General features: G+C 38.4%; 1 protein-coding gene across 3 annotated transcripts in view; it reads right to left on the bottom strand.

Moving 5' to 3' along the window:
- Nucleotides 1-13,982, bottom strand: part of CAMK2A (calcium/calmodulin dependent protein kinase II alpha) — a 177,991-nt gene that overhangs the window by 29,220 nt on the left and 134,789 nt on the right. For all 3 annotated transcript variants that reach the window (XM_070739068.1, XM_070739070.1, XM_070739071.1), the window contains exons 8-11: nt 13,223-13,306; nt 9,050-9,144; nt 4,468-4,590; nt 3,270-3,353 (exon numbers count right to left, since the gene is read on the bottom strand). In XM_070739068.1, the coding sequence (XP_070595169.1) occupies nt 3,270-3,353; nt 4,468-4,590; nt 9,050-9,144; nt 13,223-13,306 (386 nt within the window). The remainder of the gene's footprint in view (nt 1-3,269; nt 3,354-4,467; nt 4,591-9,049; nt 9,145-13,222; nt 13,307-13,982) is intronic.

The raw sequence follows: 13,982 nt of genomic DNA, 5'->3' as shown, positions 1-13,982 counted from the left end.
GGTCAGTGCCAGTCCACGGATGCCATCATCTTTTCAAAATTATATATATATATTTGTTTTCGTAGATTTTCACGGGTATATGTATGTAGATTGTTCTGAGTTCGGGTTTTGCCCCGTGTAAATATAGTTTATAGTCTATATTTATATTTATACTCTATATTTACAGCAGCACAAAGCTTACAACTTCAGCCTGATGGTGGTGAATGTGATTTCACCGAAATGTTGCATAGACACTCAAAATATTACACAAAATATTATTTTTTCTTCTGTGCATGCAAAGAAGCTGAGTTCTGGCACTGTGTGTATTTTTGCACAGTGCACAGTACACTTTTTAAATTTTTATTTACTGCACAGGCATGCACACACAAAGCCTGTACACTCCATTGTGACCTACCCACAATTATCACCCAGGGGTGGGTTCTAACTTAATTCTTCCCGCACAGCTTGGCCACATCTCTTGAGCATACACATGCATGTGCAGTGCCAAAAGATTTTTAAAAATGCAACAAAAAAACAAGATGGCGGCCACATGCACAGTGCAAGGAACTCAGCTTCTTCGCAGGCTCAGAAGAAAAAAAATTCAAAAACTATTTCAAAGAATTTTTTAAAAAACGATGGCAATTCCCAGGGAACCAACTGAGCCTTATGATGTCATCAGTGGGTCACTACCAGGAGGAACCAACTTCTGTTACCACTACCATACTATTACGACACAGAGCCCTCAAGCATATTGTCCCAGACCAGTCTCATCACATCCATTTGATAGTGGGAAGACTTCAATGCATTACTGAAGTAACATATCCTTTCAGAGCCATTTTCTGTAAATCAGATGTCAATGCTCCACTGCCTCCAACATTACTCTTCACTTCCCCTTTTCCTTCCTAATTTCTCTAATATGTACTTTTGTATTCTCTTTATATGTCACATTACAAATTAATAAAAAGAATTATGATAAAAAATTAGTTCTATACAATTCTTATTCAAGAAGGAAATACTTTTATCCTAATGCCTGTATTCTAGAAAGATATTACTATTACTATTATTATTATTATTATTATTATTATTATTATTATTATTATTCCTTAAAGAGATTCATCTCACAGGATGGTGTATTCTAAGGCAAAACCCCTTTGATTAATAACCATGCTACCCAACATTTCTCACGGAATGGTATAAAATGAGCTTTCTATTATCTTTCAAGTTCCTTCTATTAATTAATAAATAATAATAATAATAATAATAATAATAATAATAATTTATTATTATAAATTATTATAAAATAATTTATTATAAGTGTCTGATTTGCCATAGTCCAGCATTATATTTTAAAGTCACATATTTCCTGTTAGCAGGAAGTATCTCTTTTTAATAGGAAAAGGAAATGTTCCACACTTGTTTGATTGAGAATTCTGAGCAACTGGTTTAGTGTTTACAGAAAAAAGCAAGAGATACTTGCACTGAATAAAGATGAATTAGCATAAAAATGCAACATTTACATGTCTTGTTATTCTAGTGATGGACAGATATGATATGTCCATCAAAACATAATTTGGGGGCATAGGATAAAAAGGTCCACTGGATCTGTATCTTTACTGATTAATGACTATCTTCCCTTCTCCTCTCCTGAGCTTTTCTTTTCTTTTATATTACTGTGGTCTCATTGTTTATTTTATTGCTTTATTATTTCGTTACTGTTTGCAATTCTTGTCATTTCTGTGTTTTTACTGCTATAAGCCACCTAAAGTAGCTCCACAGCAATATAGGCAGCAAATGAATTTAACAAATAATAATAATCCAGTAACATATCTTTAGATATCATAAAACTTCAACATCTGCTTGTCTCAAGTCCTTGGGAAGGACTCAATAGTTGGATAAAAATACCAAGTCCAGTATGAATATCTGGCTAATTGTGTGACAATCCACAATTTCTCAATATTTCAATCAAGTGTATGAACTAGGGAGAAATTACACCATCAGATTTCTGTATAAAAAGCCAACACAGATCAATATCTATTACTTAGCTAGTAATGGCGGGACCCAGGGGAAGAGCCTTCTCTGTGGTGGCCCCGACCCTCTGGAACCAGCTCTCCCCTGAGATTAGGATTGCCCCCACCCTCCTTGCCATTCGGAAACTCCTCAAAACCCACCTCTGCCGTCAGGCATGGGGGAATTGAAACATCTCCCCCTTGCCCATGTAGTTTTTGTGTATGATTGATTGTGTCCTTGTTTTTTATATATATTGGGGTTGCTTTTATGAATTTTTTAACCTAAAACTATAATTAGATTGATAAATATTAGATTTGTCACTATGTACTGTTTTTGCCATTGTTGTGAGCCGCCCCGAGTCTGCGAAGAGGGGCGGCATATAAATCCAATAAATCTAATCTAATCTAATCTTTTGTTAGTGTCCAGCCCAAAGGCAAGAAATCTTCAAGAGTTCATAGAATGTATGTGTAAAAACAGTCAAAGAAAACATCAAATCTAGAGACTGATAATGATATTACTGCTAACTGAACCTTTGACTACCCACGGCAGCATCCAGTTGAGTGAAAAGTGGTCTAAAACTCGCAAAGGCAGACCTTTGAAGAATGCAATTTATGTGAATTCCACTGAATATCAGTTTTCAGAAAATTCTCAAGTGATTAATTTTTTTAAAAAAGATTTTAGTTAAACGTTTTGGGTTAATAGGGTTATTTCCTGACTAGTGATCTAAAGCAGTTTCATAAAGTCACCCCAGGCATTGCTCTCCTTGTTTTAGCAAAACAATGGTCTAGAAAACTTTTAAATCTCTATAAAATTTTCAACTAGTGGGGAAATGATCAAATGTTAGTTTTTCAAATTCCGATGAAGAAGATCACTTGGGTAAGAACTTTTGACAGAAAACCCATAATGATTTTTCTGTCTCAGCTAGTGGCCGTGGTATTTATACTTGTCTATACTTGGAATAGATCTATTTTGTGTATAGAAACTAATTTAGTTATACAAACAGAAATATAGTCCAATCTAAAACCCTTCTTTTGCCTGTCTTTTCCTCTTTGGTGATTTTCTTCTGTGTGTGTGTTGTGGAAAGAATATGACCACGAGTGATGAGAAAATATAGAAAAATTACCCATTGCAGGTGATGTCATCTGAATCTGTAGAATATAAATAAATAAAAACCTGCAAGAAGCATAGTATGGAGCCAGGTCTTGAAAGATGTGGAACATGAACATGGGGAACAAAAGAACGTGGAAACTTCCAATAAAGTAAACACCAAGTCTCATAAATACCTTTAGCTTTCTTCTGGCATTGAATTTCTTCAAGCAATCAACAGTCTCCTGTCTATGCATACAAGAAGCCACAGTGGAACGGTGCTGAAAGATAGAAAGAAAGCATACTTAGAAATGGAAATGAATACAAAACCCTTCTTTACTTTAGAAACCTGAACTTATACTAGAAGCTGTGCTTCCTTGTGTGATTGCAAATATGATTTATGAAACAGGATTGCCTTCCATTCTTCAGTTCCACACTCTTGTTGTAACTGAAGCTGGATTTTCTGCAGACACTCAAATATATTGGTGATATGAAGAACACAGTGATTTAAAGACATCCATATACCTTGCCCTGCCTTTACTAACACAACCTGTTGCAGAATGCTTCTCCCTATTAATGAGGCAAAAAGATTCAACATTTAGCCCAATTATATTTGTTTTTTAAAAGGAGCAATGGAATATCACCAGCTGCCCCATGAGATCTGTATTGCTCCCACCCTGCTGGCCTTCTGGAAGGCTGTGAAGACCTGGCTTTGCTGGTAGGCCTGGGGCCATTGAGCACCTTGATACCACCTTGCTCCATTCACTAAATGAGATGAATGGTTTTCTAATGGTTTTTTTTGCATGGTTGCATGCCTCCCAGAGTCCAGAAGGAGTTGGGCGGTCTATAAGTGTAATAAATAAATAAATAAATCTTGACTGATCTCACGTGCTTTTAAAAGTTTTTTTGCATAGTTTGGGAAATTCTCTGCCAGGCAGGTATAATTTTTCCTCCCAACTATAACATGTTGTGGTCAAGAGCCATACTTAAAAATAGTGGGGGAGGTTCCAGATAAAGAGGTAGATGGGGTTAGGGGAAAAATGAATTTAAAAAATAAATAAATTTAGTTTTAAATTAAAATCAACATGGACCTTACTTCTTCCTTTTTAAAAAAAAACAAAAACCTTAAGCTCTACAATATTTATTTATTCAATTTGAACCCTGTGTCAACTCCCAAAGACTTTGGGCAGTTCAGAGAACAACTTTCTAGGGAATTCAAAAGGAAACTTGAAAAGGTCTTGGAGGGCTTGAATATTTATGTATTTAGAAGGCCCTGGATTTTGAGGTTGCAGATCCAAACCTTCTCCACTTTAAAATGGGAGAGCACTGTCACCTAGAGATTATTCTCAAAATCCAAGCAGGTACTAAGAGTAGTATGATACACTTTGTACTTACTGATATCCATGGGTGCTTCAGAGCTTCTGCTGCATTGATACGCTTGGATGGATTGATTGTTAACATTTTATTGATGAGGTCTTTTGCTTCAGGAGTAACAGTGTCCCACTCAGGAGAAGGAAACTGCAAGTACAAGAAGATAAAACTCCTCATTCTATCTTCTGCAGGAGAGAATTAAGACACAATATATCTCTGAGACCATAATTGTACCAAAACCCCAAAATGATTCGTAATCCAGGTATTAAGTACATATTCTGTATACACACATTGTCAAAACGAGGGTGGGGGAATTGTGTTTTTGTTGTTCTTTATTTTTCTTTCTTTGTTGTTCTTTATTTTTTGTCATTATATCAAAGGCAATAAAAACAAATTAGAAGTTCATGTCATGTACAGTGATACCTTGTCTTACAAACTTAATTGGTTCTGGGACAAGGTTCTTAAGGTGAAAAGTTTGTAAGACGAAACAATGTTTCCCATAGGAATCAATGGAAAAGCGATTAATGCGTGCAAGCCCAAAATTCATCCCTTTTGCCAGCCGAAGCGCCCGTTTTTGTGCTGCTGAGATTCCCCTGAGGCTTCCCTCCATGGGAAACGCCACCTCTGGACTTCTGTGTTTTTGCGATGCTGCAGGGGAATCCCAGCAGTGCAAAAACGGGCGCTTCTCTGGCAACGGAAGTCGGGAGGTGGGGTTTTCCAGCAAGGGGAGCCTGAGTGAAATCACAGCATCGCAAAAACACCAAAGTCCTCAAAACCCCACCTCTGGACCTCTGTGTTTTTGCGATGCTGTGATTTCACTGAGGCTTCCCTCGCTGGGAAACCCCACCTCCGGACTTCCATTGCCAGAGAAGTGCCCGTTTTTGCGCTGCTGGGATTCCCCTGCTGAGACTCCCCTGCAGCATCACAAAAACATGGAAGTCCGGAGGTGGGGTTTCCCATGGAGGGGAGCCTCAGGAGAATCCCAGCAGTGCAAAAATGGGTGCTTCACTGGCAACCGAAGTCCGGAGGTGGGGCATCCCAGCGGTGGCGGTGGGTTTATAAGGTTAAAATAGTTTGTAAGAAGAGGCAAAAAAAATCTTAAACCCTGGGTTTGTATCTTGAAAAGTTTGTATGATGAGGCGTTTGTAAGATGAGGTATCACTGTATATGTTTCTACCTGACATGTTGCTGACTAGAGAGGAATTAGTACAACTATTAAATGCCAATGTAAAAAGATTTATTTATTTATCTTTCATATTTCTCATCTCCATTTTGCCCAGTCACCTATTTCAAGATGTTGGATCTTTTAAAAAAAACACTAATAAAGATATTTGCCCGGTCTATATTGCAGGGAATGCATTTTAAAGATACAATTATGCATTATTTCAGAAGGAACCATAGGAATTACAGGCAAACATTTTTTACAAGTTCTCAGGAAGTGTGGAAGTTCAATCAGAAAACTATAGCCTATAACTAAAACACGTAAAGCTTTGCAGTTAGCCTATGTGTCTGTTAGTGTGAGTGCACGCACGCTTTTGAATCAGTTTTTTACTTCTGGTGACTGCCTGGACAAGTTTGTGCAGTAGGTTCCAGACTAGACAGAGGGTGTTACTCTAATTAAATCAGGTGGTTATCAACCTGACCACTGATACTCCAGGGTCACGATCTTCAGAAAGTATGGTGGTATATTCCCTGGAGCTCATCAAAGGTACATTTGGCTTTGCTTTAATCTTGAAAAAAAGAGGAGAGATTCAGGTCTAGAATAGCAACCCCATGTTGAGCTCTTCTTTCTGGTCTGGGTCCAGTTTCAAAAAATTATATCCCTCATCTAGCCCTTTAGTAACTGCAGGAAAGCATTCTGGAAGGCCATTCCATTTCATAAAGATATAAAGGAGAAAGAGTATCATAGTGTAGCATCCAGCTTGTTTATTTGTTTATCTTGTTTATTTCCCTCCAGATACTTCTTCTAGATCAGTGGTTCTCAACCTTTCTAGTGCCGCGACCCCTTAATACAGTTGCTAGTGTGTGGTAAACCCCAACCATCAGTCTAGCACCAATTCTCCCAAGAGAGCTTTAAGCTGATTGGCAGGAAGGTCAGTGAAAACCCCCACTGAAAATGCCTGAGTGGTAGGATTGTAAAAATATGTTCCAAGATGCCAGAATAGAAGTTCCTAACACCATAGGATATTTGTCATTTCTCATGGTCTTAGGCAATCCCTGTGAAATGGTCGTTCGACCCCTAAAGGGGTCCCGACGCCCAGGTTGAGAACCACTATTCTAGATGTTGAAATATATATAATGGAGTTCTGTGTTTTTTTAAAAAAATATATTTTTATTAAATTTTATTACAACAAACAAAAAAATACTTAAAGAAAAAGTGCCCAACACCAATAAAACCCCACCACCATTTAGGGGGTTAAATTATTTGCGATAAGTTTCAATTTCTTCCTTAGCTCTGGTTTACATTTCTTTGCATACAAAAAGTGATTGGAAATTTATTTTTCACATTGTCGTCATAAATTCTACTTAAGATATAATTTTTCACCTTATTCCATCATGCCATCAGCTTCTCCAATTTATTTTCATCAAAGTTATTTAATCTTACTTCCATAATTTCGAAGTGGATGTGGTCCACCATGTACCAGTACCAATTCTGGATTGTCCATTTATTGCTATCCTTCCACCCTAATACCACTACTGCTTGAGCGCTTTCCAAAGCTGCTGTTTTGATTTCTTTAAATTCTCGTAATTCCCCATATTTAACTAGTGTTGCTAATTCTTTCGTGATTATCCAATTAATGTTTAGTATATTATTTATTTCATTCTGTACTTCCTTCCAAAATTTTTGAACTTCAACGCATTCCCAGAGCATATGCATAAAGACTCCTTTTATAATGGAGTTCTGGAGGATACCATATCACAGCTTACATTTGGAGGATGGAACATTATCTGATATCTACCTCAGAGACCTAGGAATAGGTCCATTGAAAAGTTGTGCTTCCTTTTCATAAATTTCTCAGATGAACTAGAGCAGGGGTGGGTTACTCCCAGTTCAGACCGGTCTGCCCAAACTGGTAGCAATCCATTGGTGATGTCACAATGACATCACCAAACAGGATCGGTCAGTGCCAGTCTGTGGGTGGTGCCATTTTTTTTAAAAAAAACATATTTTTATTTATTTTTTCTTCTGTGCATGTCACCAGCTTGTTTTCAGAGATTTTGCACTGTGGGTTGCACTGCACATGCATGTGCATGACCACACAGCATGGGAGGAAGCAAACCATCAGTGCAGTAAGTTGGGACCCACTCATGATCTAGAGGATATCAAGATGTCAATGAGAACCAATGGAGTCATGGTCCTTCTATTGATCCCTAGATAAAAATCATCATGAGGCAGACTCAAACTACTTTCAAAGCAGTTTGAAAAGGGATAAGATAATTTATGGAGATTCTCAATCATGCAGGCCATGGTTGTCCCAAAGGTATTTTACAAAAAGGAACCAGACTTTCTCCCCCCCTCTTAAAAATGTGTCAATTGTTATCCAACAAGCTTCTGCAGTTCTGATTGAATGGTGGAGAATGGGGAGATTTACATTCTTTGCAGTTATCTGATTGTTAGCACTCTATGAGTCAGTAATTAGCTGTCTGAGAGTCATTGAGGCCACTTGGGCGTTTATCTGTACTCTCAGGACCACCTCATTCTGAGTGGAAATGTATGGAACCTTCTTGGGACTGCTGAATTTTATGGTAAGACAGGGGATGGGTGGTTTCATATGTTCAGTTTTAATATAGACACGGCCAATCTTCAAAAGGTCATTATTTTGAACATAACAAAGTCCACATTCTGGACAGAGAAGACCACTGGCTTGAAAGATGGGTCACAGAAGTCGTCCCCCCCAAAAGAAAAGAAAAGAAAGAAAAGTCCCACAGAATCAACAGATTTATTTGATATAGAGCTGCCACAGGAAGGAAAAAGTCACCCCGTCTCTTTCATAGATGATCATTTTCCAGCAGATGTTTCATTGTTCATAAACTCTCCTTGTTACTAGTTCTTTACTGTAATCTCATGTGTCTCCTTTTATAGATACCATAACAACAGTAACTTTAACTTTTCTATTGTTTTGTAATTGTTTTACTCGTATTGCAGAAGTTTAAATAGCCATTTGTTCTACGTAAGCTGCTGACTTTCCTGAAGAAAGTAGCATAGAAATATATTAAATAAATATAGAAGGCCCAGCTTTCTTTATGACAAGCTCACAATATAAAATAGTCTGAAAGGGACATTAATCTGAAACAGGAGTCTATTATTTCCAAATCTCGTTGAATTATAGCTTTTAATATCTCGCTACATGGTTCATATTTGCTAGATTTGAATGAAACTGGTTTTAACATCAGTTCAGAATCATGGTTTACAAGTCTCAATTACCCAAGTATGGATATGAATATAGTCTCTCCCTAGTCCAACATATTTGTTGCAATATTACATTGATATTTAGATTGGTTTCCAATATAGTAGTGGATAAATAAAGCAAGTGGGAAAAGTTATTTTTTAAAAAAATTAAAGCGGGGAAGAGAGAAGTAGCATATGAAAGGGAGGATCGCTTACATCGTAGGCTCCAGCTTTGATTTGCTGATACAATCGGTGTTGATCCTCATCCCAGAAAGGTGGATAGCCAACCAGCAGAATATAAAGAATGACTCCTGTGTGTTTAGAGGGAACATGGTTACATAAGCTAGTGGAAAGGAATTGATTGACACAGGAGATCTGAATTGGCCTACACAGTGAGCAAGACAAAATAAAAATGAGATGAGTCAAGAGCTAAGTATCTTCCTGTATTGCCAACATCCTCCCAATGTTGTATAAAATGGTTACTTCTCAACTGAAATGTCAAGGATTCAGGCGTAAGTGTGAGCTCTATGAAGTTCAGTCTGAATCATCAGTATCATAATTTGCTTGAAAACAAGACCCGCAATTCCTCATGAAAATTTGTAAAAATATCTCTAGCATTGGCTTTTCGCTGAATGACATCAGTGACTGCATTTTCCTGCCTAGTGGAAGTAATAGTTAGATATAGCTCTACAAACAGATACAGGTAGCCCTCGACTTATGACCACCATTGGGAGCAGAATTTCCAATGCTAAGTGCCTAATTATACTACCTTTTTTGCCATGCTTTTAAAAGAATCACATGGTTATGTGAATGGTTTCACCCATTGACTTTACCTGTCGAAGTCGGCTAAGAAGGTCATAAATGGTGATTACCTGACTGGAGGCCAGTCGTAAATACAGTACCAAAATTTTGATCATGTGACTATGGGGATACCACAATGGCCATAAGGGTGAGCACTGATTGTAAATCCCTTTTTTGGTGCCATTCTAATATTGAATGGTCGCTAAACAAATGGTTATAAGTCAAGGGTTACCTGTAGCAGGTTTACTAGACAAGGAGACTTGTCTTTTCTTGGTGATTGGCTAAAAAGGCATAAAGCTTTGACAATCACTTTCTATAGCAGGGATTTCCAACCATGCAATTTTAAGCTTGGAGGACCTCAACTCCTATGCGCAGAGGATTAAAACAAGAAAATGATCCAGGTGGGTGGGCGGAGCCTTGTTTTCTCTGAACCATGCACTACTGCTACTACCGGTACACCTGGACTGGGCTGAACAGGTAGCATTTCACCCCTGCTTTGAAAGCAATGATCTTCTGACACTGATCTTTATTTTTGTTGTAATAAATGTCCAAGTGGGGTTGGATATTAATAGAGGAGAGAAAAATAAAAGTCAACATTTCTCAATTTTTCATTTTTCAGTCATTAGCTTCTTTATTGGCCTAATGTGATTGGACACCCAAAGTATTTGTCTCCGGTGCATAAGCTCTCAGTTTACAAGCAAGCAACAAGTGAAAAATCATGATCATAATCATAAAAAACAATCATCATCAATCATAGGATGCAAACTCAATAAATAAGCAAACAACATAAATCACAATAGGATACTAAATAAAGGCAACCAACATAAATCATGAGATATAAAAAACAAAATTATTGTTCATAAGAAGCTAAGGAAATAGGTAATAGGAAAAAGGAAAAGATGAGAAGGATAATCAACCTGTCATTTTTTTTTTAAAAAAAAATCTGCATCATGAAAGCACTTAAATATTTTTATTATGAATGTTGTTGTTAAAAGGTGTTAAATTACAAACGGGATGACTTTTGTTCCTAACTTCTAACAGAATGGGGGAAGGGAATAACAAGGGACAATTCTCTGCTTACTAAGATTTATTAGGAATAAGGTTGCAGTAAAAACACCAGAGTTCCGGCAAATAAGTTTGCTTTCCGATGTGGAACCTATTTATAGGCAATTTAAACCACTAGATTCTGGCTTCCTTCCTTGCTTCCTTTCAGCGTAAGAGGAAGGAGGCCAATCCAGTCTGCCCTTATAATTTGTTTACATAATGGCTACATTGGAATCTGAGCATTTCCTCAACTAAGTTGTTTTGCTCGGCTATGGAAATAGGGCTGCTGGAATAAATGATTTGATTTTGACAAGGATTTATTTACAATAAGTCAATTCTAGGAATCAGGAATTGTCACTCTCTGTGCTGGAGAAAGCAAGCCTTAATGGCCTAGTGAAGCATTAATAACGGTCTTCGTCCAATATTTTAAAAGGGGTCTGTGGGAGATCCAGAAAATTACAACCCAGACAGTTTAACATGTTCCAGGCAAATTGGAAAAAACTATAATCAAACCAAAAGCAAACTAAGCCTACAGAGGGATAAGCAGGGGTGGGCTGCTGGGGGTTTGCAGGGGTTCAGGAGAACCTCTGTGCAGTTTGGAGAAACCCCAAATCCCACTCCTGGCTGGCCCTGCTCCACCAGCCCCTCCCCTCCCAGGGGTCTCCATATGGCTCATTTTGGATGCAGGTAAGTGCAGGTGCATAGGCTTGGGGAGGGAGAAAAATGGGCCTACCATTTGGGAAGGCCAGTTTTTGGCCTCCAGAGGGCCTCCAGAGCTTGGAAGGTCATTTTTGCCCTCCCGGAGGCTCAAGAAAAGCCTCTGAAACCTGAGGAAAGCAAAATCATCTCCCCATGGTGCAGCAAGCCAATTAGACCATGCTCACCATGGCCACACTCACCCAGAAACTGGGCAGAGAACCCCTTTCTAAAATTTTTGAAGCCCACCTCTGGAGATAAGGCTTGTTGAAGGAAAACCAGCATGGATTCTGAAGAGGGGGATCTGTCCCATGAATCATTTAGAGCAGTGTTTCCCAGCCTTGGGAACTTGAAGATATCTGGACTTCAACTCCCAGAATACCACAGCCAGCATTTGCTGGCTGGGGAATTCTGGGAGTTGAAGTCCAAATAACTTCAAGTTGCCAAGGTTGGGAAACACTGATTTAGAGTCTTTTGCAGTCAGCAGGCCGTGGATGGTGAGATGAGATCCTGTCAATATTGTATGCCCAGATTTTTACAAGGCCTTGACAACATTCCTCATGAAAATTCTTTAGTACCTCTATGATTTATCTCTTATGAGATTAGATGATCTATCCTATGTTTTTTTATATATATTACTGATGAGATAACAAAGCATAGGAATATGTGGACATTGTTTTCAATGGAGAGAAGCTCTTCAAGGATGAAGGCTGGGAATGTAGGTTTTATGTTGTCCATACATTTAAAACATAGCCCTCAGTTGGAGAAGCTAGCATATATCACCAAACTAATCTGATGCATTTTGGAGAGCAAACATTCTTAATGACATATTTAAATTTATAACTTCTGCACTGTCTATAACTAACCGGAGGTCCTTACTTAACGAGGAGAATTGGGACCAGGATTTCTGTCATTAAACAACGTGATCCTAAAGTGAAACCTCACAGCCAGTTGTGTGAGTATGACTAGGCAGGACGGTGCTATGGCCTGCCCAGGTGGGTACACACGTATCATGGAATGTGGGCAGGGATGCGCTATGGGCGGCCGCATGCTGCAGAATCAGCCAAAAAAGGACTGGGAATAATAACTCAAAGGAGGGACTTGCGTACTCATATTTTTCTCACAGAATTTCATTTTAACCTGTTACCTAGGTTAACGGTGATATGGACTCTAGCTTTCTAGAGTGAACACAAGAACAAGGGGACACAATCTGAAGTTAGTTGGGGGAAAGATCAAAAGCAACATGAGAAAATATTATTTTACTGAAAGAGTAGTAGATCCTTGGAACAAAATTCCAGCAGACGTGGTAGATAAATCCACAGTAACTGAATTTAAACATGCCTGGGATAAACATATATCCATCCTAAGATAAAATACAGGAAATAGTATAAGGGTAGACTAGATGGACCATGAGGTCTTTTTCTGCCGTCAGACTTCTATGTTTCTATGATGTTTCTATGTTTCTATGTTTCTCAAATCGATGTCCTCCAATCTATCTAATTTCAAATGCTTATTGGGGAAGGCATTCCACTAAAATTTTCATAAATAGCCAATCCCATGGACACGCTACAAATGGACAAAACCTGGTAGTAGATCTTACGAGACCCTTTTTCTGTTCCTAAGTCAGGGATTCCCAACTCCCAGTCTGTGGACCCACACTGCTCCACAGCATGCCAGAAACTGGGGCCACACAAACAAATGCAGGCCCATCCATGGGATGCAGGCTGCACATGAAACCATGCCTTCTATCCATGGAAAAACCTCTCTGTACAGAACCGATTCCTAGTCTCCAAAGATTTGGCCCTAAGTTACTGTCTTCAGCATCCTTTGAAATATGGTTTCACTTACCACATGCCCAAAGGTCAACAGCTTTGCCATAGGGATCCTTCCGGAGCACTTCAGGAGAAAGATAACCTGGGGTGCCTGCAAAACCTGTTAATTGTCAAAATAGATCACTGATTACACTATTTGCCCCCAGGAGAATCAACAACTTTTCATTTAAAACAATTCCCGGTCTTGGGATTTCTTATTACATGATAAATGTGAAGATCTGAGATAACAGGGATAATTGTCATCTCCCGAGCCTCATGTTCTATTATGACGCCCTTACTATGGGAGCTGTTGTTCTAACTTCTACTCTATTTAGATCCCGGTTTACTGCTCCCGCTACTCCCAAATACACTGTAGAATAGTACATAATAGAATTCTTTATTGGCCAAGTGTGATTAGACACACAAGGAATTTGTCATTGGTGCATATGTTCTCAGTTTACATAAAAGAAAAGATACATTTGTCAAGAATCACAAGGTACAACACTTAATGATTGTCATAGGATACAAATAAGCAGTCGAGAAACAATCAATATTAGTATAAACCGTAAGGTTACAAGCAACAGGTTACAGTCATACAGTCATAAATGGGTGATAAGAATGATGAGAAGACTAATAGTAATAGTAATGCATCCTTAGTGAATAGTTTGACAATAGTGAGGGAATTATTTGTTTAGCAGAGTGATGGTGTTGTTTGGGGGAAAAACTGTTATTGCCTCTAGTTGTCTTGGTATGCAGTGCTCTGTAGCGTCATTTTGAGGGTAGAAGTTGGAACAATT

The sequence above is a fragment of the Erythrolamprus reginae genome, chromosome 2 (assembly GCF_031021105.1).
Source record: "Erythrolamprus reginae isolate rEryReg1 chromosome 2, rEryReg1.hap1, whole genome shotgun sequence".
Lineage (NCBI taxonomy): Eukaryota > Metazoa > Chordata > Lepidosauria > Squamata > Dipsadidae > Erythrolamprus > Erythrolamprus reginae.
Note: the sequence above shows the minus strand (reverse complement) of the source record. Positions and strands in the feature narration are given on the sequence as shown.